Source organism: Aedes aegypti, chromosome 2 (genome assembly GCF_002204515.2).
Source record: "Aedes aegypti strain LVP_AGWG chromosome 2, AaegL5.0 Primary Assembly, whole genome shotgun sequence".
Classification (NCBI taxonomy): domain Eukaryota; kingdom Metazoa; phylum Arthropoda; class Insecta; order Diptera; family Culicidae; genus Aedes; species Aedes aegypti.
This window is the reverse complement of record NC_035108.1, coordinates 26,121,972-26,147,936: the sequence shown is the minus strand read 5'-3', so window position 1 is coordinate 26,147,936 and position 25,965 is coordinate 26,121,972. Positions and strand designations below refer to the sequence as shown.

Genomic DNA, 25,965 nt, shown 5'->3' with positions numbered 1-25,965 from the left:
TCGAGGATCTTTTCGGATTGGAAATTTTCTCGACTTCCCAGGGCATAGAGTATCTTCGTACCTGCCACACGATATACACATGCAGAAATGGTCAATTGGCATAGAAAGCTCTCAGTTAATAACTGTGGAAGTGCTCATAAGAACACTAAGCTGAGAAGCAGACTTTGTCCCAGTTGGGACGTAACGCCAGAAAGAAGAAGAACGTGATTTTTCACGTAGCAATGACGTTTGGATTTTTTTGAGTGTGGCTCAGAAGCGTTTGCGATTGTGGAGAGTAGCTCTCAAACACAAACTTCGACCGGGAGAACGAATATGCGAGCGACACATTCGATCCGGTATGATGCATGAAATACACTGAGCCAATTAATCCGATTATATTTATCTGGGAAATCATATACACGCATCATAATTCACATTTGATAGGTTTCATTAACACCTAATAAAGACTATATAAAGGTCCAATGAGGTTTAAATAATAACCATATGGAAATCGTTAGAATTTCACATATAACTGATTGGACATCGTTTACCCATTAAGTCATTGAATAAATAACATTTTTTCAATAGTTATATAATTTTATGTATATATCTTAAAATCCGACAGGAACCATTATTTACTTCTCGTTGAATAATTTAGCGTCTAATTCCATACTTCTGCTTGACGATATCTACAGATAAAGGTGAGTTGTTTTATTCGGCACTTAGTTTTGAGCTTAAATTGTGTTAACATGGTTTTATTGTTTTAGATTTATATACCGAAAATGCTACAACAAAAATCCCTTTTGTTCAAGTTCCAGTAGCTACTGTGATATAGCTTTGCAGGGTAGTGGATCCAAATACCCGGATGATAAAAAATTTGAAGACTGAAGAAGTTCTTCTCAAACCATGTCAACGAATAAATCTTTTTCGGTTATTCTAATATTATCTTAAATAAATAATTTTAAAATGTAGTATCTGAACGTAATTTTATTTTTGAAAATTTAATTCAAATAATCTTGTAGTAAATGCCATTTGAAAACCATTTCAATTTTATTAAAGAATCAATTATTATCTATATTAGTTTCGGACGAAATGTATATGATTTTGTCTATGATGCCAACTTCCATTGGATTCCATATCCATCGTCTTTATACTTGAAAGGTATGTGATTTTCATAATGAACTCTATCTATACGATTTGTAAATAAGAGTTATGTGAAAAGCATTATGGAAAAAAGCTATATGTTTTTGATAATGCTTGAACATGATTACTTCTCAGAGTGTAGAGATGGTCGGGTTTCGCATTTTTCAAACCCGAACCCGACCCGTACCCGACTTATTTTATTTCTTCAAACCCGGACCCGACCCGAACCCGAGACAATAATTGAAAAGCAAACCCGGACCCGACCCAAACCCGAAAAATTTTTGCTGTGTAAACCCGAACCCGACGCGAAACCCGAAAAATGTTTGTAAGAAAAACTCGAATAAAACCCGAGTTTGAAAAGATGGTGAATTCATCGTTTCTGATGCATAGGGAAGCTTTAAGGTTGTTACTCTGTTCACAATTCTCACCAAACCCGACTCAAACCCGACTTTTTGTAAGCCCGAACCCGACCCGTACCCGATAATTTTGTAGCCTTCAAACCCGACCCGAACCCGAGAAATTTCAAATTTTCAAACCCGAACCCGACCCGAACCCGTCGGGTTCGGGTTCGGTTCTGGTTTCGGGTTTGAAAACCCGAGTCCCGACCATCTCTAGCATGAACCTTAGTGCACAGACAAACAGACTGTGTGTGCGTTACTCAATTTGGATGCGAATAAACTTTTTTTTTTATTCGAAGGGAAACCCGCCAGATTGACAAGCACGGATGATGTTGATTGGGTTCCATCGCAAAATTTGGTCAATCGCCGGACCGGAGGAATATTGATCACTAATCTATCGGAAGAGGCTTCCCAACACGAAGGAAGTGACACTGATGGCAGTGATACTGAAGGTAAGATCAGTCGATTGTTCATTATTTATCATTGAACATTATTTGAACGTTACCTCAGGTATCAGGTATCAGAAGGCCGGCTCCAAAGGCACGTTCCCCACCAGTTGGGAGATTTGTGCCATCGCCATATTTGAGCCTATTTCATCATCTACCCGATGGGAGAGGAAAGGGAAGGGAAAGATGGGAGGAAATAGGAGTGGGGTCCCTTGAAGAGGGAAGATCGCATAAGCGAAATGAGAGCATGTAGCTCCATACCACAATGGGTTCGAACAGCGCCCTAAAAAGGGCACTGCAAAACGCATGAGCGTAAAGAGAGCCTATAGCTCATTACCACAGCGGGTTAAGAATAACAGGATGTCCTGAAGATTCAGGCTTCTGTATTCAGTTTCACTTAATAAGTGTTTACCAAGTAATTGGAATCGCATTTGCGCAAAAACTGGACAGTTACATATCAGGTGATACGAAGTTCCATAATCGGAGTCACAACTATCACACACAAATGAGTCAGCACGCTGAATATTTGCCATGTGATAGTTGAGTCGGCAGTGGCCTGTCAACGCTCTGACCAAGAGACTGCAATTCTGCTTTGACAGATTTGTTAAATACTTCGCCACCTTTGGAGATGGCTCAGTAATATACAATTTTGTTTGACGACACGACTCCAAACTATTCCAATATTGCTTGTGCTGAGTTGCCGCCCAAGAGTCTATCTGAAGTTTCACCCAGCACTTCGAAATTGGAATAGCCGGCTCAGGGCCAATGAAGTCATGCGATGCTCCATCGCGAGCTAGCTCATCAGCCAATTCATTTCCAGCGATGGAAGAATGGCCAGGTACCCATACAAGGTTTACAGAGTTGACTGAATTCAGTTCCTCAATTTGAGTTCGACATGCGATAACAAGCTTCGACCTTGAGTTGGCCGAAGCGAGAGCTTTTATAGCAGCCTGACTATCTGAACAGAAGTATATGACTTTACCCATTACGTGCTGTTGAAGTGCTGATTGCACTCCACACATAAGAGCAAATATTTCCGCCTGAAAAACGGTGCAGTTTCTACCAAGTGAGTAAAACTGATTCAGCCTTAGCTCACGAGAATATACTCCTGCACCAGCTGTACCTTCAAGAAGGGAGCCATCAGTGTAACATACTATATTGTTTGATATACTTCTTTCCAAATAGCCAGACGTCCACTCTTCCCGTGAAGGGAATTGTGTGGTAAATGTCCTGTAAGGAAAGTTACAAGCAATTGTGAGATCACTTGGAGCAAGGACAATTTTGTCCCAATTCACCAAAAGTGGAAACAACGAAGTGTGTGTAGATCTACGATTCACTGGATTTTTCTCCAGTAGATCCAGTACCCATAAACGGTAAGAGCAAGAAAGTGCTTCTTGTTTAAGATATATGTGTAGTGGCGCAACGTCGAAAAGGGCCTCGAGCGCTGCTGTGGGAGTTGTAGAGAACGCACCAGACATCGCCATCAAGCACATCCTTTGGAGATGGCCCAATTTTGATTGGATTGTTCTCACTTCGCCCTTTTGCCACCACACAAGACATCCATATGCCAATATTGGTCGAACATCTGTTATGTAAATCCATTTGATATATTTGGGTTTGAGGCCCCAAGTCTTACCAAAGGTTCGCCGGCATTGACCGAAGGCCATACTAGCTTTTTTGACTCTGAAATCAATGTGAGCTGTCCATAAAAGTTTGGAATCTAGAATGACTCCGACATACTTTACTTGATCAGTCACATTAATCTCAGTGCCAAAAAGACGTAAAGGTCGAATTCCATCGCGGTTTCGTCTTTCCGTAAAAAGAACAATAGATGTTTTATTCGGGTTAACCGAAAGGCCATATTGGCGACACCAACTCTCGACTACCTGAAGAGCACTTTGCATCAGGTCGAATAGGGTGCTTATGCACATACCAACTATCAGAGCTAGATAGTCGTCGGCAAATCCATAAGTTGGAAAACCGCAATTATTGAGTTGCCTCAATAGCGTATCTGCTACGAGATTCCACAAAAGTGGTGACAAGACTCCCCCTTGGGGGCATCCGCAAACACTCAATTTTCGAATCGCTGCTTGACGCAATGTCGAGAAGAGATGTCGGTTTTTGAGCATTTGATGAATCCAATTGGTAATCATTGTAGGTAGCCCATGGTTTCGTGCGGCTTCCAATATGGCATCGAAAGACACGTTATCAAAGGCACCCTCAATATCCAAGAAAACACCCAAGCACGATTGCTTCTGAGCGAATGCTTTCTCGATATCGTATACAACTTTGTGTAAAAGAGTCACAGTGGACTTTCCAGATTGGTAAGCATGTTGATTCACATGAAGAGGCATGTTTGCCAAATAAACATCACGGATGTGATGATCGATAATGCGTTCCAGACATTTCAGAAGAAAAGAGGTCAGACTGATTGGTCTAAAACTCTTCGCTTCCTCATACGACGCACGTCCTCCTTTTGGGATAAACTTTACAGTAATATCACGCCAGGATTTGGGAATGTACCCGGTAGCAAAACTGCTTACAAGTAGCTTTTTCAAAACATGTTTGATAGACTCAAATCCCTTTTGGAGCAGAACAGGATAAATCCCATCCGCTCCTGGAGATTTGAAAGGAGCAAAACTATTAAGTGCCCATTGAATCGATTCAGTAGTTACGATACTGCGAGCCGAGGCCAGAGACTCGTAACTACATGAAAAGACATTTGGTTCATCCGTAGATGGTATGTCCACACATCCGGGGAAGTGTGTATTGAATAAACATTCTAAAACTTCTTCATCGGAAGAAGTAAAGTCACCATTAGGTAAGCGAATTTCGTTCACTTGGAAATCCTTAGATTTTGCAAGAATTTTGTTCAACCGACTGACTTCACTCAAACTGGAAACATTAGTACAAATGTTTTTCCAGCCGGATCGTTCAGCAGAACGAAGAGCCTTCTTGTAAGCCTTGCGAGCTGACTTGAACGACTCTGATCCAGCTGAACGGCGTCTGTTCCAACTCCTTCTACATTGTTTCCTGAGTCTAGTCAGATCGGAATTCCACCATGGGGTCCCTCTTGTAGTCTTTACAGACCGCAGAGGACATGCTTCTTCAAAAGCTTCCATAATGTAGGATGTTGTAGTATCAACGGCATCATCCAGATCACTTGGATTTTCAATGGACGGAGAATATCCATGAAATTTGGTCGCAACCAATTCAATGTAGAGTTCCCAGCTTGTTGACCGGGGATTCCTAAAACGCAAAGTCTGCGCAGTTACATTTGAATGTTCAAAGAAGATGTAGCGATGATCAGATAATGATTCCTCATCTGATACATGCCAATTCGTCAACTCGTGACTGATTCTATTCGAGCAGAGCGTTATGTCTAACACTTCTTCTCTATTAGAAACCATGAAGGTTGGGCGATTGCCTATGTTAAGTAATCCAAGGTCTGTACTACTTAAGTATTCCATCAGACTGGAGCCTCTCAAATTGATATCCGAGCTACCCCAGATGATGTGATGAGCATTGGCATCACTGCCCACAATCAGCGGAAGGCCTTTTGTTACGCAGTGTACGACAACTCGTTTGAAGTCATCCGTTGGGGATGGTTCATCATGTGGTAAATATACCGAACAATAGACGTATTTCCTGTTGAGGTCACCAACAGAAACATCGATTGTGACAGCACATACATCTCTGGTAGTTAACTCAGAAATGAGTGTAGCAACGATTGCTTTATTAACGAGCACGCATGCGCGGGGCATGGAGCGCGAGTTAGCCATTTCAAGCTTGCTAAAAGAAGCAAAAACTGGGTCCACAAGGTTACCTAGATAGAAGTTCCCTCTACGTAAGTAGGGTTCTTGAACTAGCGCCACTTGGGCTGCACCATTTTGCATGAGTCTGCAAAGATTGATCGTTGCTGTTCTTTTATGCTGAAGATTGATCTGAGCTAACCTAACCGTAGCCACTACCCAAACTAGGCAGGATTAAGCTTTTTGCAATATCAGCACGAAAAAGACCAGCAACGAAAAAACCAGATCGGTATCTATTTAAAGTCGCCAAAGGCAAAAGAGCACAGAATACACTGTGTAAAACGCATAATGCGAATCCATATAGGTGATAATTTAAATTAAATGTCAACATATTCATAATCCCACCCTTATTAAGCCTCAAGATAGAGACTGAAGAAGGGCAGCCGATTATCTCGGAGAAACACAAGGTCACCTGCACCATTGCTCCGGGTAGCACAGGAAGGACTCAATACTGTGGAGGGCGCCCTGGTACCCCACAGGCTCCGTTTGCGGTTAGGTTTTATTTAGACCCCCCTAACCATTCATTCTTAGGCACGGTACGCATCACACCATAAATTAGGGGTCACCTGTGAGGTGGACTTTTACCACCGGAACAGGCAGTCCGTAGTGTTAATTCTTAGCCAGTTGAAACAACCGCTACCGACACTACGCGGCTATCTAGGCTGCACGGGAAAAGGAGGTTAATATTGATGATTAACTCCTGACGTGCCCAAACAGCCACAAACAGCCACAAGCCACAAACACGACAAGCACGGATGATGTTGATTGGGTTCCATCGCAAAATTTGGTCAATCGCCGGACCGGAGGAATATTGATCACTAATCTATCGGAAGAGGCTTCCCAACACGAAGGAAGTGAACATTATTTGAACGTTACCTCACACAACCCGCATAGAAAATTATCATACCTGAAATATTCACAAACATAATGTGAACATATTGTATATTGTTACCCATTAATCATATGTTCGCCTTAAAATCTCATCTGTACGGTAAGAGAGTAATGTAGATATCAGTGACTGATGTTACTACATCGATTAAAGTCTACTTATTGTAAAATAATTTCCCATATGGATTATGGAGTGAATGTTATCTAACCATAATTGATACTGTACCCCGTCCATCGCGGCATAAATATAAAACATTTGAAAAGTGCTCAAAACCAAAATGTTTTCAAATTAATTTACAAGCCTGATTATAGAATATATACATTTAGAAAGTTCCAGTTGTTATTTTTTTCCGTCAGAATTGGGAAACATAGCTATCGATAAAAATCCTTTTCCATAATGAGGCATTTTCTCATTCTTTGACTCACACTAACAATGTTGTTCATATTTTCAACTTTGGACTTTTTCATAAGTTAGTCGATATTTTTTTGTCAGCCATTACCATTTATTATTTTGTTTCCTTTGAAGCAAAGAGTTTTTTCTTTAATTTTGATGAAAAAGACGTAGCACAGACAAACAGACGTCACACTCTCATCGATGTCCATCGACCACCTTTTTAACGGTCGATTTGAATAAATGGTACTTGGCCAACTTACCACCCGCAGCGCTCGCGTCGTTTTTGTTCGTGTTTGACGTTTACACATTACCGCCACCTGTTGGCTGATCGGCCAAACACACCGATTTTAGCTTTGGGCGTAGGGTAACCAATATATTTTGGACCCCTATATATTTTGGACCCCTTGGCCATTTTCCTGCAAATTTCCTAGTTTAAATCTAAAGACCAACTCAATGTGCATGCTATTTGGAAAGATAAGAGTATTCCGCACTTGCATCAACCGTTTGTACAAAGAAAATGTGTTTATTTTATCTGAAATTAATTTAATTTAATCAGTGCATCCATGCAACCGTTACAACACGTTACACACAGAAATTGAAGCCGTCAGAAATTTCTCAAATGTAAACAAAAACTTTTTTCCAATTTCTGAACAGAAAGCGTAGAATTTGTTCGGTTTTCCGTTGTCGATCGATTGATTAGACTATGGGCAAGCATACTATACATCCAGTGTCATGGAATTTGACGCCAAACGATAAAAAAAATGCCGGGGGGGGTCCAAAATATATACTTTGACGGTCCAAAATGTATTGGTGTGTCCAAAATAATGAAAAACAGTGCTTCACATTTCAATTATTTTCGATGTTTTTTGGATCCTACATGACCGTTTGGGCATTTTTATCTCGTAGAGGAAATATTTCTCTACATTTTGACATGTTCTTTGACTTGGTTACGCTGTGCAAATAATTAATTGGGACACAAAACTAAAATCACTTCCTTAGGGGGTCCAAAATACGACCGTTACCCTATATGTTCTCGTTACTATGATTTTCATCAAAATTTGTTCTAAGTGTTACGTCTGTTTGTCTGTGCTCTAAGGTTCACCACATCTACACTAGGGCATCCATACCATTGAGCGTGATAACCACTATACACTATCCACCATAAGTATGGAATCGCGTATTGCAACACTCATACTGAATACTGCAGCACAGACAAACAGACGTAACACTTAGAACAAATTTCGATGAAAATCATAGTCACGAGAACATATACGCCCAATGCTAAAATCGGTGTGTTTGGCCGATCGGCCAATAGGTGGCGGTAATGTGTAAACGTCAAACACGAACAAAAACGACGCGAGCGCTGCGGGTGGTAAGTTGGCCAAGTACCATTTATTCAAATCGACCGTTAAAAAGGTGGTCGATGGACATCGATGAGTGTGACGTCTGTTTGTCTGTGACTGCAGCATCTTGAAAAGTTTAGCATCACCTACAATGAATATTATCTCGTGATTCTGAAGTGCTAGATCAATGTATTTTCACAGACAAACAGACGTCACACTCTCATCGATGTCCATCGACCACCTTTTTAACGGTCGATTTGAATAAATGGTAGGTGGCCAACTTACCACCCGCAGCGCTCGCGTCGTTTTTGTTCGTGTTTGACGTTTACACATTACCGCCACCTGTTGGCTGATCGGCCAAACACACCGATTTTAGCATTGGGCGTATATGTTCTCGTTACTATGATTTTCATCGAAATTTGTTCTAAGTGTTACGTCTGTTTGTCTGTGGTATTTTTGAGGGCATCTTAAAAAATACGTCTTTGAGCCGCTGCGTTTTTTTATTTTTGATTAAACAACTTGTATCACTGGATTTTGGGTGATGCTAAACTTAAAAACGCTGCAATACTCAGTATTGCAACGATTCCATACATATGGTGGGTAGTGTATCATTATAAATACTTATCGCTTAACAACACTGAAATACAAGTAATTTAAAATGATCGTTCAAAACGTAGTTTTGTGCTCTTGAAATTCGAGGTGTGGCATTTTTACTTGAGATTGTGACTACAATTTCTGACACAAAAAAATAAGCTTCCAATAATAATGAAAATTTGGCAACACTGCTATGAATTTCAACGCGTTTCGCAAAAGTGGTGGCCCCTCTTTTTGACAGCTTGCAGTTGGCGCAGGCGTTTGTGAATTTTGTTTACGTTCGATCGAAATGGAGCCGAAACCGCAATCCTCCAAAAAACGCGCAAGAATTCAATTTTGGTGCTGTGTTCCAAGTTGTGCGTGCAGCTACAAGAAGAATATTGATCGAAATTTGAGTTTTTTCACCGTACCTGACCCGACAAGATCGCAAACAATCTTTCTGCAGCAACTAGCCAAGAAACGTTTGAAACGGTGGAGGGAAGCTATCGGAAGTGAAATTAAACCGGGGGCGCGAATTTGTCAATGGCACTTTCTGAACGGTAGGGCATGCAGAAGATTTTTCGATTCCTCTTTCATTTATAGAGACAAATTTTGATTTGATTTGAAGGGAAACCAGCGAGCCTGACCAGCACTAGAGATGTCGATTGGGTTCCATCGCGTCATTTAGATAACTCCACCAAGGAGCGATGGACTGTCGATGATGAAGCAGGTAAACAAAGTTGAAATGTTTGTTGTGAAGATCAGAGGAGAACATGCACATTCACAATCGTTTGAGCTTAAACTTTGGCTTTCTCAGCCATCTCTCTTCAGCAATCACTCTTGATGGGAGTTTTTGTTTATTGTTTTCATACGTAAATGAGGTTAAGGATCACCATGCAATGCCCCGTATTTGACAATCATTTGACAGCTCATTGTTGTCAAACAACGAAACATTCTAAAATTTTCGATTTATTTCTCTCGTTTCTTATAAAGACACATTTTTATACAAGCTTATTAAACTATTTTAGCAAACAGTATCGATAAACCTTTCGCGGAAATGGATTCCGCTGACGATATGGAACCTCTAGATCAGACGGAAGATGACGATGAACCGGAGGAAACTGCAGAAGGTGAGAGTTTTATTTTGCCACTAAGTTCGAGATGTATATTATATTATATTATTTATATATTATATTATTTAAAATTCAATGCGTGTTTTTATGTTTTTAGGACACGAAGATGTTCCTGAACTAGAGGTTGATTCCGAAAACGGTATGTATTTTCATGATTAAAAAAGAGGTATTTAGAAATAACAATGTTTCCCGGGATGAATGTAAAGTTCAATAAAAACCAAAAAGCTTAGGGGTCATGCACATATTACGTCACGCTACAAATGGGGGGGAGGGGGTCAAGCCAAGCGTGACAAGCCTTACAAAGTTTTCTAAGGGCTCATACAAAAAACGTGACAAAGGGTAGGGAGGGGTCGAAGAAGTCGAAATTTAGCGTGACATAATTTGTGTACCATCCCTTAATGTTAAACAATTATTGACCAAATCTAAACTTCATTTCACAATGAAAACAACATAGAACGATGTGGGACACAAATCCATATAGGGTGCCGGTCCCATTAGTGGACTATCTAAGCTATAAAAAATCATAACAAAAGAACAAAAAGCCCTAACAGAGATCTTTTGGCGTCAACAGAAAGATTTCAACCTCTACTATATGGGAAAAATATAAAAAGAGTGATAAAACTATTTTTTTAACATAAAATCGCTTGAGCCACTATTGGTACACGTGTTCCAGTAGTTGCGCTAGTGCTCCAGTAGTAGACGTTCAGGAATGATAAAAGGAATTTAAAAAAAGAAAATGGTAAATTTTTACATAGGTTTAACATTTTTCCCTCGGAATAGCAATTAATATCTTTCGAATGAAGCATAAAGATCATCTCTAGGGCTTTTCTTCATTTTTATACATCCATTTTGAAAACTGCTTCCAACCGTTGATCCACTACTGGAACACGACGGCTACTATTGGTGCAAGGGAGCCAATTTTTTACGTAAACTTAATTATTTATATGACATTTTGATAAGATAAAAAGCTGAAATTTGACAATTCGACTAAACTAGAGGCGATCTATCCACCAAAAATAGCACATGTCGTTTTTATCAAAAAATGTACGTTTTATTCCATAGTCCAATCTACTGGTAAATTACAACCATTGGTACCGGCACCCTACTCTTGATTGAATTTTCATTATTTTTATCTTAAAACGAGTTGTGTCGTTTGTGTGTCTTATAGCTGTCTCCAAATTGCAAGTATTTGTAATTCCGATGAAGCAAATTCAACTTTTGAATAGTACATTACCTGTTCGGGAGAATTATTGGATTATTATAGGATTTTCATTCATAATTCTGTGTGGTATTGATTCGCTGTATTGTAGTAATCCTTTGCTCCCAGTGGCATTATGATAACTCTTAGCGACAACATAGGGTAACGATCGTATTTTGGACTCCCTAAGGAAGTGATTTTAGTTTTGTGTCCCAATTAATTATTTGCACAGCGTAACCAAGTCAAAGAACATGTCAAAATGTAGAGGGAAACTTCTACGAGATAAAAATGCCCAAACGGTCATGTAGGATCCAAAAAACATCGAAAATAATTGAATTGTGAAGCACTGTTTTTCATTATTTTGGACCAAGGGGGTGGCAAGAGCCAATTATTACCAACCCAACATCAACTCAACATGGCGTCCAGTGTTCTTGTTTTGATTATTTTGGGATGGACAAAACAAAGTTTTTATGGGTAGGAGACATCAATGATTCCTCGCTGATGCGTAAAACAATAAACAAAATGATGAACAAATGAAAAGCGTATTAAAATACAACGATTTAATGCGATATGTTTAATTGCCAGAATCAAGCACTAGCAGCGTATGAGCCGTATACTCGAAAATCAGGAGCAAGGTTAGGGCAAACCGACCAGAAAGTGGGTACCAAAACGCGAAGTACCAAAACGATGTGAGGAAGAGCCGAAATGTATGCAGGATGACAGTCGTGTCAGTCCCCTGTTTTGGACACACCAATACATTTTGGACCGTCAAATTATATATTTTGGTTCCCCGGCATTTTTTATCGTTTGGCGTCAAAGTCCATGACACTGGATGTATAATATGCTTGCCCATAGTCTAATCAATCGATCGACAACGGAAAACCGAACAAATTCTACGCTTTCTGTTCAGAAATTGGAAAAAAGTTTTTGTTTACATTTGAGAAATTTCTGACGGCTTCAATAGGGTCCTAAAATGTTTAATGAAATCTTGTTTTTATTCAATAACACGAAAGAGAATGTTACTGCAACTTCTTTAGCAATAATTCCCGCTCAAATACCGGCTATATCATATTTAAACTTTTATTTAAAAATTGGGTCCAAAAATGAACCTTGACACTTGAGATCATGTTTGACGTTCGCTTAGTTGACCAAAACATCACATAGCTTTTAGTTTTAACACTGGGGTTGTTCCTATCTGACATTTCGGAAGGGACACGGAAAACAAAATACACCCAAAATTTGAGTTTAAGCCAAGGGGTGTGACAAAATCTAAAATAAACATAAAAATGTTTTTTGCACTTAAAACTACCGGAAAACATTAAAAAATTGAGTAAATATGTGTTCTTGGCCTAAACTTAAGCGTTTGGCACTTAAATTGGGACATGGCTTTAGGACCCTATTTCTGTGTGTAACGGGTTGTAACGGTTGCATGGATGCACCGATTGTATTAAATTAATTTCAGATAAAATAAACACATTTTCTTTGTACAAACGGTTGATGCAAGCGCGGAATAGTCCTATCTTTCCAAATGGCATGCAAATTGAGTTGGTCTTTAGAATTATATTGGGAAATTTGCAGGAAAATGGCCGAGGGGGTCCAAAATATATAGGGGTCCAAAATATATTGGTTACCCTACCTAGTAGCCAAAGAATGTGAAGATGATACCCAATCATAAATCAGGCAATCTGGGAACGGGCCTGGTGTAGTGGTTAGAACACACGCCTCTCACGCCGAGGACCTGGGATCGAATCCCATCCCCGAAATAGTCACTAAAGAAAATTAAAAAAATCGGTGACGACTTCTTTCGGAAGGGAAGTAAAGCCGTTGGTTCCGAGATGAACTAGCCCAGGGCTAAAAATCTCGTTAATAAAGATAAAAAAAATCAGGCAATCTAGTAGGCATAGCGTAAACCAACACGTCACTCTTCCAGTAACGTCAGAAGCAGCGTCGACCATTAGGTGTCGGCCAGGGTAGACGCGAAAATTGCCTGGGAAGGAATAACAATTATTAATAATGAAATGTCAAACTTCAAAAGATTTGTGCTTCTTCTCTTCAAGATGTTTGAGAAGAAGTTCGCGATCTTTAAGAGTTTCCGGCAAAACGCGACAGTCGCCTTTCTTTGCGATTTGGAAAGAAACCTCGATTCCCCTAATGGAGTTCAAGATCTCCTGCCTAAATCCCGCAAATTCGGAATAACTGACCACGATGGGCGGCACTCTTTGCTTTCTCACTTGAATCAATGAGCCTGGGCTAGAGGCTGCTTCGATTTGGTGTTCGGAAAATTTGTCTAGAGCATCGAACTGATTGCTCGTTTCGATACAATTATTAATTTCACCCTTGGAAGAAAGTTCGCATTCCGGGGAAACGTCCTTTCTTTCATAATTTTTGTATAATCTTTTAAGATATTGTGCTCTGCAAGATAAATCCACGTAATGCGATTATCTGAAAATGTCGATATACCGTCGCAGTGATAGGGTAACGGTCGTATTTTGGACCCCCTAAGGAAGTGATTTTAGTTGTTTGCCCCAATTAATTAATTACACAGCATTTCCAAGTCAAAAAACGTGTCATAATGTAGAGAAAAACTTTCTCTACGAGATAAAAATGCTCACACTGTCATGTAGGGTCCAGAAAACGTCGAAAATAATTGAATTTTGTATCACTGGTTTTCATTATTTTGGACACACCAATGCATTTTGGGCCCTCAAAGTATATATTTTGGACCCCCGGCATTTTTTATCGCTTGGCGACAAAGTCCATGTCACTGGTTGTGTAATATGCTTGCCCATAGTCTAATCAATCGATTGACAATGGAAAACCGAAGAAATCTGCGCTTTTAGTCCACAAATTTGAAAAAAGTTTTTGTTTACATTTGAAAAATTTCTGACGGCTTCAATTTTTGTGTGTAACGTGTTGTAACGGTTGCATGAATAAACCGATTAAATTAAATAAATTTCTGATAAAATAAACACTTTTGCTGTGTACAAACGGTTGATGCAAGTGCGGAATAGTCCTTTCTTCCCAAATGGCATGCGAATTGAGTTGTTCTTTTGATTTAAACTGGGAAATTTGCAGGAAAATAGCCCAGGGGGTCCAAAACATATAGGGGTCCAAAATATATTGGTTACCCTAATGAAAATCAATAAATGTTTCAGATTTAGCAAATTTGAAACATTTGTGTCCTTGAAGCACGAAAAAATCCAAGCCTACTTGAATTTTGACGTTGCGTTTGAATTGCGCGCATATCTTCTGCGCGTTACCGCTGGATGTGGATTTAATATAAGCGCCGCAATATTTCGAAACTATAAAAAAAACACGTCTATTCTCAGTCACAGTCCAGAACTTAAGACCTCGATGGTCTGCTTTATTCATTTAATCCACAGATTTGCTATAAAACATTTATGTGTGTGTTTCTGACAGGGTTTGGATATTTGGTCGAACAGTACAATTCATTCCCCTAAAGTAACTACTCTGAACATTTCCTTAAAAAATAAATTAATTCGAAATCATGTAGAACATGAACATTAATTTTCTTTTAATTATGTTAAAAATTCAATTATGCTATTCAAAATTTACTTTCAACTTATCCACTAGTAATTATTTCTTCTTGATTTCGACAATTCATTGAATTAATAACTTAACACATTTTATATTGCGATTACAGTCATCTCTCCCTTACTCGATATTGAAGGGACCATCGAGTTAGGGAGGTATCGAGTTACAGAACACAAAAGCAGTGCAACTGCGTTCCAAGGGACTATCGAGTTAGCCATGAAAACCAACTTTTACTATGGTTCTCTAACTCGATATCGAGATACGGAATATCGAGTAAGGGAGAGTTAACTGTACATGAAATATTTTAATTTTTGGCCGGTTCCCAGGACTCAATGAGAATACGGAACTGCTACTGGAAGACCTGTCTATTAGGCGTTGTCTAATCATGGTGGAGTTTCGATCGAGTTGAGCTACGTGTTGCAATCGGACTCGTCGGGTATACTTGAGTCGTTTGCCCACATTTTTTGACTGTGCTCCATGCGGAATTGCCGGGACATCAGGGATACCATGAAACTCCTCTTCAGATTCACTCTCACTGTAACGTCGCTTTTCTCGTTGGATTGGAATATGTATAGTAGTGCTCGTTGGTCGAGGTGGAACTATTCGTAATTGATTTCGATGAGCCTTTGTTGTATTCCAAAAATTGATGTCTTCTCTCGCTCACTGATGTCTTTTCTCGCTCACTAGTGTCTTTTCTCGCTCACTGATGTCTTCACTCACTCACTGATGTCTTCTCTCGCTCACTGATGTCTTCCCTCGCTCACTGATATATTCAAAGTCTTTCGGTATACTCAATACTCACTTTAACAGTTCTCACGCTGCACTATCGGGCCGCCGATGTCTCACCTTTGTTCTATTCCACGACTTTCACTAACCAACCAATGTCGATATCACTTTGCAATCTCTTTCTAATATACACCCACGTGCCAGATGCTTTGTCCTAGCCCACTGACCACGCTATGCAGATTTTTGAATACTGATTTCTTCTCTCACAGGGCGATTGATTATGCACGCTTCCCCAAACCACTGCTGAGATAAATATTACACAACTTCTCAAATCACCAAACTTGAAAAAAAATATCTTCTCCTACAGTCGCCACTTTTATAATTTTTGTATAATCCTTTAAGATATTTCGGAACTATAAAGAAACACGTCCCTTCTCAGTCACAGTCCAGAACTAAAGACCTCGATGGTCTGCTTTATTCATTTAATCCACAGACTTGCTATAAACCATTTATGTGTGTGTTTCTGACAGGGTTTGGATATTTGGTCGAACAGTACACTTTCTTCCATTCTTGCCACGTGTAGTGACAGTTTTAAAACCCACTTTTTTGGAAGAAAGTAGTGAATTCAGAGATTCACCCTTCCTTTTGTTTGTTATTGCAACCATGTTTAGTGAAAAAACGAAAGACCTCCGAGAGGTTTTTTTTCCCAAGACGGTGTCGAAGAAGGATTACCACCGCTAGCTTTCGCCAACGGGTTCAACGAATAATCGAAGGCACGGGTCCAAACAAGGATCGTAAAGAGATAAATAGTAGAAAATAGTACTGAAAAGTACTGTTTTTAATTTTAGCACTGAAAAGTACTGTTTTATTGCTTTAGGTAGTTTTTAAGAAAACTTCCAAGAGCAGAGAGAATTCGTGTACGCACAGCACGAAGGTACGATGCGCACTGATGTCAAAAATCCTTATTTGCGGATGACACAGGCCTCTCCGCCAAAGGACGAAGCCTGCGTGTCATCTGTAGTCGATTGCAAAAAAGTTTGGATATTTTTTCTTCATACTTGCAAAAATGGAATATTTCTCCTAATGCTTCCAAAACTCAACTAATAATTTTCCCACATAAACCAAAAGCTCTTTATTGGAAACCTTCAAGTAGACATGTTGTCACGATGAGAGGGGTTCCAATAAATTGGTCAGATGAAGTTAAGTATCTAGGGCTCCTGCTAGATAAGAATTTAACTTTCAAAAATCACATTGAGGGCATTCAAGCCAAATGTAACAAATATGTAAAATGTCTCTTTCCCCTTATTAAAAGAAAATCAAAACTTTGTCTTGAGAATAAGTTTTTGATATTCAAACAAATTTTCAGGCCAGCCATGTTGTATGCTGTACCAATATGGACTAGCTGTTGTAACACCAGAAAGAAAGCTCTGCAGAGAATTCAAAATAAAATTTTGAAAATGATTCTGAGGCTTCCTCCCTGGTATAGTACCAATGAGTTACATAGAATATCCAATGTTGCAACATTGGAACAAATGTCAAATAAAATAATTAATAATTTCAGGCAAAAATCGTTACAATCTTCTATTGCCACGATTAATGTGCTATATGGTTAGGTTAAGTTAGGTTAAGTATATTCAAAGCGTTTTTTCTCTTACCGTAAAGTGCCCTAATTCAGCGCAGTGCCTAATTCCGCGCATTTCATACAAAATGATTTATATATGGAAATACACAATCATAGTGCAGCAACCTTCAATGCCAATCAAGGCTACTTTGATTTAGAATAAGTTTGAATCACAAATAAAAGCAAATAAGGCATTTTTTCGCGGTATAAAAAATAATCAGTGAAAGCCCGTCGGAGTAGACGTCATTTTTCTAATTTTCTTAGCGTCCGTGCTAAGACTGTAGGACAACAACAAACGCGATTTCTTTATTAAAAATGTTTTATTTTTATGCAATATCCCATGGAACTACTGCTACAGATATGTTTCATGGTGCTTCTGCATTTTTTGACCAATTTTTGACACCCCCTCCCCCTTCGTAACCTATTTTCCCATACTCAATACATGGTTCGTAGCAAAATCGTAGACTCTCCCCTAAAATGCTACGTCATTTTCTTGTAGAGAGTGACTAGCAGTGATTAAAACACGTCTGGTTAGAATAAACGAACAAACATGAATGAGGTATATTTCCTAATCAAATTACTAACATTAAACATTAGCAGCCTACTCTGACCATTTCCGTTTCCACTACAACACTCCTCCTAAACGGCAATAGCCAGTCCTATCATCTTGACCAATTTCTCCAATCTAACGCGCTGCAATGATTTTGTCAATAAATCCGCTACCATGTCTTCAGATGGGCAGTAGACACACTCCATTTCTTGTTTTTGAATAAGATCTTTTGTAAAGTGGAACTTTGTTGCAATGTGCTTCATTTTCCTCTTTAGTTTCTCAGCTTCTATAATTTTCAGACAACTTTGGTTATCTTCATTAATGACTACTCGCTGTCCATCATTCAGCTCTTGCAGTAGGAGTTTCAACCAGTTTCCTGTGCCGCCTCAGCTAATGCGATAAACTCTGCCTCTGCTGTTGATAAAGCTACACAAGTTTGTTTGAGGCATGCCCAGCTTACCGTTCCTCCATTCACCTTGAACGCGAACCCACTATGCGATTTCTATCATCTCGATTTTCTGCCCAGTCTGCATCCGAATAACCGATGATGGTCCCGGTCTCCCCTTTTTTGCTCAGTCGAAGTCGATAGTTGATTGTCCCCTTGAGATACCGTACTACACGTTTAAGCTCGTTCCAATCCTCTTGCGTTGGACGATTTGTTTTCCTGCTCAGGATGGATACAGCTGTCGAAATGTCGGGCCTAGTGTTCACAGCTATGTACAAAACTTTCCCGATTAACTTCTGATATTCGCTGTTGCTTGCTAAATGGGTTCCGTCGCTTACGTTCTTGACATATCCGGGATCCAAGGGAGTCTTCGAAACTTTGGCATCTATCAAACCGCTTGTTTCGATCACCTCTCGAATGTACTTTCGCTGACTCAAGAAATAATCACCATGACGATCGACTTCTTGCTTCAGACCATACAAGCTCCGACGTAACCGACAGACCTTGTTTTCGCTTTCCTTTTGTTCAAATCCACATGGCTGCCGCATATATATCTCCTCCTCAAGTTCGCCATACAGAAATGCGGTCTTGATATCATATTGCTGCACAGTCATGTTTTTCTTCGCAGCGACTGCCATTAGCGTCCGAAAAGTGGTTTGCTGTCCCACTGGAGCAAATACTTCGTCGTAGTCTGCTCCGTATTATTGACTATATCCTTGGGCAACTAAGCGAGCCTTGAATCGTACAATCTCACCGTTGATATGTCGCTTGATTTTGTACACCCACTTATTTCCTACAGCCTTCCGTCCTGGAGGGAGATCAACCAATGTCCATGTTTTATTGGTGTGAATCGACTCCATTTCTTCAGCCATCGTTTCTCTCCAGTTTTCGGCGTAAGGCGAAGCCATCGCCTCCCTGTAATTTTTCGGATCATTGTTCCCATCATTTGCTGTCTTCCCACGATTGGAGTTCAAAGCCAAGCACTGGTCAGGATCGAGATCGCTGCCTTCATTATTGAAGCCTTCGAAGTCACTTGATTCGTCTGACTCTTGATCTGGTCTGTCCTGGGAATTGATACTTACGGGAAAACTCTTGCTTGCTAGATGAAAATCCAAGTACTTTTCCGGAACTGTACGCTTTCTTTCGCTCCGAAGGGGTAGATTTGAAAAATGTCGCGATGGGAGTTCTGTCACGTCAACTACGGTGTCTGTAGAGGTATTGCTGATGTCTTCATCTTCAGTGACCTCTTCGTCGGAATCGTGCACAGCTTCCTCAACTTCTGGAATTGTGCACTCGTCGATGAAACACACTTCTCGACTCTTCAGGAAGCACTTCGTATTTGGATCGTATAAACGGTAGCCTTTCGTCTCCTCAAATCCGGTCAATACACACGGTCTTGATTTCGGATCCCACTTCCGTCGCTTCTGTTTGGGCACTTGCACCATAGCCTTCGTTCCAAATACCCTGACATGGGAGATATCGGGCTTCCTTCCGCTCCAGACCTCTTCTGGAGTCAATCCATGACCGCGAGTGGGAGAACGATAACGAGGTACACCGTCGCTGCCGTTGCCTCCGCCCAGAACGATTTTGGAAGGTTAGCTTCAAATAACATACAGCGTGCCCGCTCAGTAGGTCAAATTGCGAAGCCCGCCCAAGTAACCGTACAGCTGTATATAGTTGCATCAATATCACTTTATATGCTTCTATAAAATATGGCATATAAAGTCATACTGCATTACATGTCTCATTAATGCAGTATTAAAGTGGAAAAGGGCGCTATTAAAGTGTAAATACGGCTACATTTCCTAGCTCTATGTTAGCAATTGCTAAAGTATAGTTACGGCCTGTACCGTATAAAAGCTTTAGCCAAAGTGTATTTAATGCATGAAGAAAAGGATCAAAAATAGAAACACAAAACAATTTTTTTGTTCGTTGGATGTCAGGTCAGCGTTGCTTTTTTTGGTATGATTCATATGTGTATTTTGTTTACTTCCTTTGGTGGGATTTGAACCTAAATTAAATGTGTGATGTTTTCGATGACTCGTCGCGCCTATCCTCCGGACCATGAATGCTGCATGTCTTGGCCGGGAAAATTGTGCAACTTCAAGTAGCGCCCTTTCGTTGCCAGTGATAAATACTGTCGATTTCACTCCAAGTTGGACCGTCCCAAGTGTGTAAGCTCCTTCAAAGTGTGGAAGCAGCTCAGGGTTACGTCAAATCATGATGGTGTTTTTAGTGCACTTTTTCCTTGTGGTTCAAGGAACAAGTGTAACGAATACGTTTTAATGATCCGATGCACGTGTGCACCCTTGTTTATCACACTTTTTTGCACTCTATAATTTTTGTGATAGTCCAATTTGGGGTGAAGTGTGCAATAAGTAAGTGGACACGACTGTTGCACTTCCAAGTTTACCACGGCTGTCGCTTTTTTGCTGTTGAGATTTTGTTTTGTTTTCATTGTGTGGGGCTAAATCTTCACGTTTTATGTATCGTTTTAGCGCCTCGGCAAATTGAATCGTCGATAGCCGTGTGGTGTACGCACGGGCCTATCAATCGTAAGGTTTTTGGTTCAATTCCAGGTTGTTGTTTATTTTTTTGTTTTCAAATTCTGGTTTCTCGTAATAAAAATCTACGAATTTCAACAAGATTTCTTGTGGCGAATTTTCATAAGGGATATTTAAGTATTTCTTTATCCTATTTGCCTGAGTGAGGGAAGGTTTGACGATAAATAGAGCAATGAAATCTTGCCATTTTTGTTGCGATGAAGCATTAAGTAAGATGATGCAATGAAGCATTGAATGGTGACCGTATATCACACATTAATGCACATTTCATTGCTACAATAAAACAATGCTACATTGCATTCATAAATTGGAATTAAAGCATTACTGCACGCATATTGCAGAATAAAAGCAATGATGCATTGCACTCGTTGAATTAAAGTTAAAATACGGTAATACCTTAATGCTTGTGGTTACTTGGGCGCAGTATCAGTTCTTGATACCTGCGGTGCAGCTGGGCGCGGGCGTAGTGGTCGACCCTGCCCGCTTTCAGCGGACAACGGGAGGTGAAGACCACCTGGGAAGCTGGCAAAGCGCCAGCATGCTACCTTGGTGGACCCCCCTAAGCGTGTCATCGATGTTCGTTACTCCTTACCATTATCTGTCCTCAAGATCTTGATCTTCCGACCGCTCTGACGCTCCGCCTGAGCGTGGAATTCCTTGAACCAAGCAAGGATCTTTTCTTCAGATTTGGTCTTCAAAAAATACACGAACGTCCGGCGGGATCGATCATCAATAAAGGACACATAATAACGGCTTCCTGACGGTGATGGTACCTCCATTGGTCCCGCTACGTCCGAATGGATCACTTCTAGTAGCTCTTCTGCTCTTGATCCGCTCTTGCTGAATGGAATTCGTGTCTGCTTCCCCATTGGACACACGGTACAATCGCCATGGTTCTCATTTGAAATTCGCATTCCTCACGCCACACCGTCAGCCAGTTTCTTCACACTGTTGTAGTTGAGATGCCCCATCCGCTTATGTCAAGTTTCTAGCGATGCACAAGCGGAGCTCAATATTACTTTACCAGCTCATTCGGACCGATCTGGAATCTTGCGGAACTATGGAAGCCTACGCCAACAAGATGATTTCAACGTGCCATCAATTGAACGAGATTGGATTTCCGATCCCGGAACGTTTCGTAGGGGTTCTTCTGCTGGCTGGCCTACCCGAGAGGTATCAATCAATGGCGATGGCTCTAAAGAACTCGGGAGCGGCTATAACTGGAGATTCCGTTAAGACGATTTTACTGCAAGAAGAATCAATGCCAAGTGAAAAAACGGCGTTCGTAGCGAAGGGAAAATTCAAGCCGAGGCCGGAAGTTTTCCATAGTAACGTGAAAAACAAGAAAAATTCGTCGCAGTCCAAGGGTCCACAGTGTCGGAAGTGCAGCAAGTTCGGCCACATAGCGAAGTTTTGTCCGGATAATCAAGCCAATAAGAAAGCAGATGCCTTCTGCACTGTTTTGTCGACGATTCAAGGTCAGGGCAAGAACCAGTGGTATTTGGACTCAGGTGCAACCAGACACATGACCCGGGACCTGGAGTTGCTGCAAGACGTGCGTCGTGAAAACGGAATCGTTGTAGCTGCGAACAAGGAAACGATGAAAATCGAAGCGTGTGGTACTGCTACCCTTCATCCAGTATGTCAGGTTAGTGACGATGGAATTTCAGTTCATGACGTGCAGTACATTCCGGATCTGTCCACAAACCTTCTGTCGGTGGTTGAGATTGTCAAAAAAGGCTACAAGGTGGTGTTCCAATCGAGCGGATGTGAAATCTTCAACATGGAAGGTAAGCTAGTGGCAACCGGAATTATCGAGAATGACTTGTTCAAGCTGGCGCAGTGGAAGCGTGCTGGGCCCATAACCTCTTGTAAAGAGTGACTAGCAGTGATTAAAACACGTCTGGTTAGAATGAACGAACAAACATGAATGAGGTATATTTCCTAATCAAATTACTGACATTAAACATTAGCAGCCTACTCTGACCATTTCCGTTTCCACTACAACACATTTATGGACGGTCCCTTACAGGGAAAAATAGTACGTGGCTTAGACACAGGCCCAAAAAAATAGTCTATACATCTGTGCGCACAAAATTTACTTAGCATAATGAACCACACATAACATTGCCAATGTACACTTGTTTATTATTCTTTTTTATATTATACAATCCATATAGAATTATTGGAAAAACAACATTTGTCGTAATTTGTAGAAGACCCCACAAATTACGACACACTCTCGGGAAATGATTCACGGAAACGTTACGATCCCTACATAATTTACGAAGCCTCCATACAAAAAGTATGATAATACGGGGGAGAGGGATTGAAAAAGGCTATATTTTGTGTGACGTAATTTATGGATGACCGTTAGGTTCTTCTGAGGTTTCTTTTTTGCTTAAAAAATAAGTTTCAGTTACCCGTGGCATTAGTGGATACCATTAATTGATTTGCTTAAAACTTATTGATTCCAAGAATTCATGCGAACTGATCCTTGTATTGTATGAACAGTGCAGAATACAAATAGGAGTAGTCGGGTCGGTTTTGCCAATGGGGTGGAATGATTCACATTGGCATGGGGGTTTTTCAGGGGCCTTCCTTAGCCGAGTGGTTAGAGTCCGCGGCTACAAACCAAAGCCATGCTGAAGGTGTCTGGGTTCGATTCCCAGTCGGTCCAGGATCTTTTCGTAATGGAAATTTCCTTGACTTCCCTGGGCATAGAGTATCATCGTGCCTGCCACACGAAATACGAATGCAAAAATGGCAACTTTGGCAAAGAAAGCTTCAATTAAATAACTGTGGAAGTGCTCATAAGAACACTAAGCTGAGAAGCAGGCTCTGTCCCAGTGAGGACGTTAATTGCAAGAGAAAAGAATTGGGGTTTTTTTCTCGACCGAATTGTTTAAAACTATGCAATAAGAAGCATATTTAAGCCAAATCTGAGCTCAGTACACACTCAATCTGTTCGGTAAAAATAACTGGGTTTTGGAACTACCAAAAAAGTCAGTAAACTAAAAAAATGTCAAAAATCGAAAAACAGAGATTTTTCACTGAAATTTTGCAGAGAGTTTTCTTTTTATATCATATATCGATAAAAAATAAAACAAGATGAAATTTGCTTTTCAATTACTCGTGGCGACAGTTTTCATTTTACTGACTTTTTCGGTAGTTCCAAAATTTTACCGACCCCAGTAATGTAACCTAAGTGTGTAGATTTCGAAAGAGTTTTTCATTTCTAAACTTTCCAGTTCAGTGAATAAAATAATTAAATTGTTAGATTCTATGAGATAATTTCACAACATAAAATAGGATGCTCATATCACCCCATCGACAAAAAAATCGACGAAAAATTCATTCGTGATTTTTTTAAGACAACGGAAATTGTGCGTATCTAGTGTAAGGTACCGTGGGGCAAGTGGGTAATGGATTTCGCATAGTTGGGATTCTTCAAATTCTAGAGACCTTAAATTAAAACAAATGAGGTCGTGTATATTTTTTAGCTTGACTCCCACCAATTATAAGCAGTATACTGAAATTGATATTTATGTGAAATTGAAGAAAAAAGTACAGGAAAAGTTTTTGAAAAACGTCTCCTTACTTTTCACTAGCCCCACAGGTGGGGCAAGTGAAAAGTTTATCGTTTTGACAATAAATTCAAAAATTAACAGTTACATTCAAGATTTCTATTACCTTTAACATTTGGTTAGGCGTCCCAATGAACAATAACATAAGTAACATGAAAACAAAGAAAATTTTATTATTGTTACTTGAATTTTCTTCTGTTCAGTTATGTTTGTTGAAATGATTCGACAACATTATAACTGCAACATTTCCAATGTTAGTTCTTGCATCATGGGACAGCAATTGCATTTCTGCTATGTAGAATTTCCACCGCTCGTTATTTATTTTTAAGAAAATCGGATATGACGTCGGATAACTCTTCAAGAGAAATCAAACAGAATCCTTCAATTAAGTATTTCGAAACTTTTTTTATGTGGATACACCTATACCCCATTTTTTATGTTTTGACGTTACATAGACATCCCACAAGATTTCCGTGCGTTCTCTTATATTGGAAGTTCCAATTTGGAACTTTTCAATCAACGTCTTCTTTTTAATCGGCTGTCCGAAGTAAACATATTAATATCGTAATATTTGGTAACCTTTTTTTTAGAGAAGTTCCATGATTTGGCCATGATAATAGCATTTAACGCTTTGAGTATAGTGTTTCTTGAATTATCACCACGTTCTGATGTTCTAGGATAATTGTGAACCTTGTATAAGTATAGCTACCTAAAGAGAAAACACAAATTTAATCTCTAATGAGAAACTTTTCACTTGCCCCACGTGATTAGAAAATTGACAGTGTTTCAATTTAGTTATTTTTAGGTCTATGTAGAATTTATTTTTTTATTGTGGTTCAAAACTATCAGAGAGGACAACTTCGAAATGGTACAGACAATTATTTTCCTCAACTTTTTCCCACTGAAAATATTAAAATAAGATTGCACGCCGCCAACTTATTACGGAGTGATAGTTGGCAGGTTAACTATATTTCGCTCTATTATGCAATAAAGGCTGAAAAATCTCAGAAATTTCTTACCTATCGTAATCAGGGTGTCTACTACCTGGAAAAACCTGGAAAACCTGGAATTCTCAGGGAATTTCGGCTACACTCAGGGAAATTATTTACTCAGGCAAGTACAGTTTCAGTTGGGTCTCGTTCATGAGCAGTTGATAAGTTGAAAACTTGAAAAAAAAACTACAAAATTGTTTTTTTTTATATATTATCTATATAAATAAAAATGGAATGGTGTTTGTATGTCACGAAATGGCTTACGAACGGGTCAACGGATTTGAATGATTCTTTCTCAGTGTTGTTCGTCAAGGGTTCCGACGTGTTTGTGTGTACCGTGACATGCTCTATTACCGTGAGGTTAAAAAAAACTCAAGTTTCAATCGATCAGATAAAAATAACGTATGATTATTTTCAAGTCTTTCTTGTTTTATATAGTAGACCGTTTTATATACTCTGCATAAAAAATATGATTTGAACCATTTTGAAAATTTTAACCATAGTTACAGTTGATGTTGTTAAACATACCAGTGTTCCAAATACCGTGCATCTGACCCCGACTGCCGGGTCACATTTTGAAACATCCCTCAATTGAACGAACGAAGCGCATCAAAAATA

The 25,965-nt window shown here is 39.7% G+C and overlaps 1 protein-coding gene across 3 annotated transcripts in view; it reads left to right on the top strand.

The window, feature by feature from the left end:
* The first annotated feature begins 989 nt into the window (after positions 1-989).
* LOC5573477 (zinc finger X-chromosomal protein) overlaps positions 990-25,965 on the top strand; it is a 39,981-nt gene continuing 15,005 nt past the window's right edge. The window contains exons 1-4 of one of the 3 annotated variants that reach the window (XM_021840331.1): positions 990-1,140; positions 1,820-1,972; positions 10,005-10,106; positions 10,207-10,248. In XM_021840331.1, the coding sequence (XP_021696023.1) occupies positions 1,005-1,140; positions 1,820-1,972; positions 10,005-10,106; positions 10,207-10,248 (433 nt within the window). In that variant the 5' untranslated portion in view covers positions 990-1,004. Of the gene's footprint in view, positions 1,141-1,819; positions 1,973-9,213; positions 9,537-9,604; positions 9,707-10,004; positions 10,107-10,206; positions 10,249-25,965 lie in introns of those variants that run through there. The other 2 variants (XM_021840329.1, XM_021840330.1) reach the window with 2 other exon arrangements.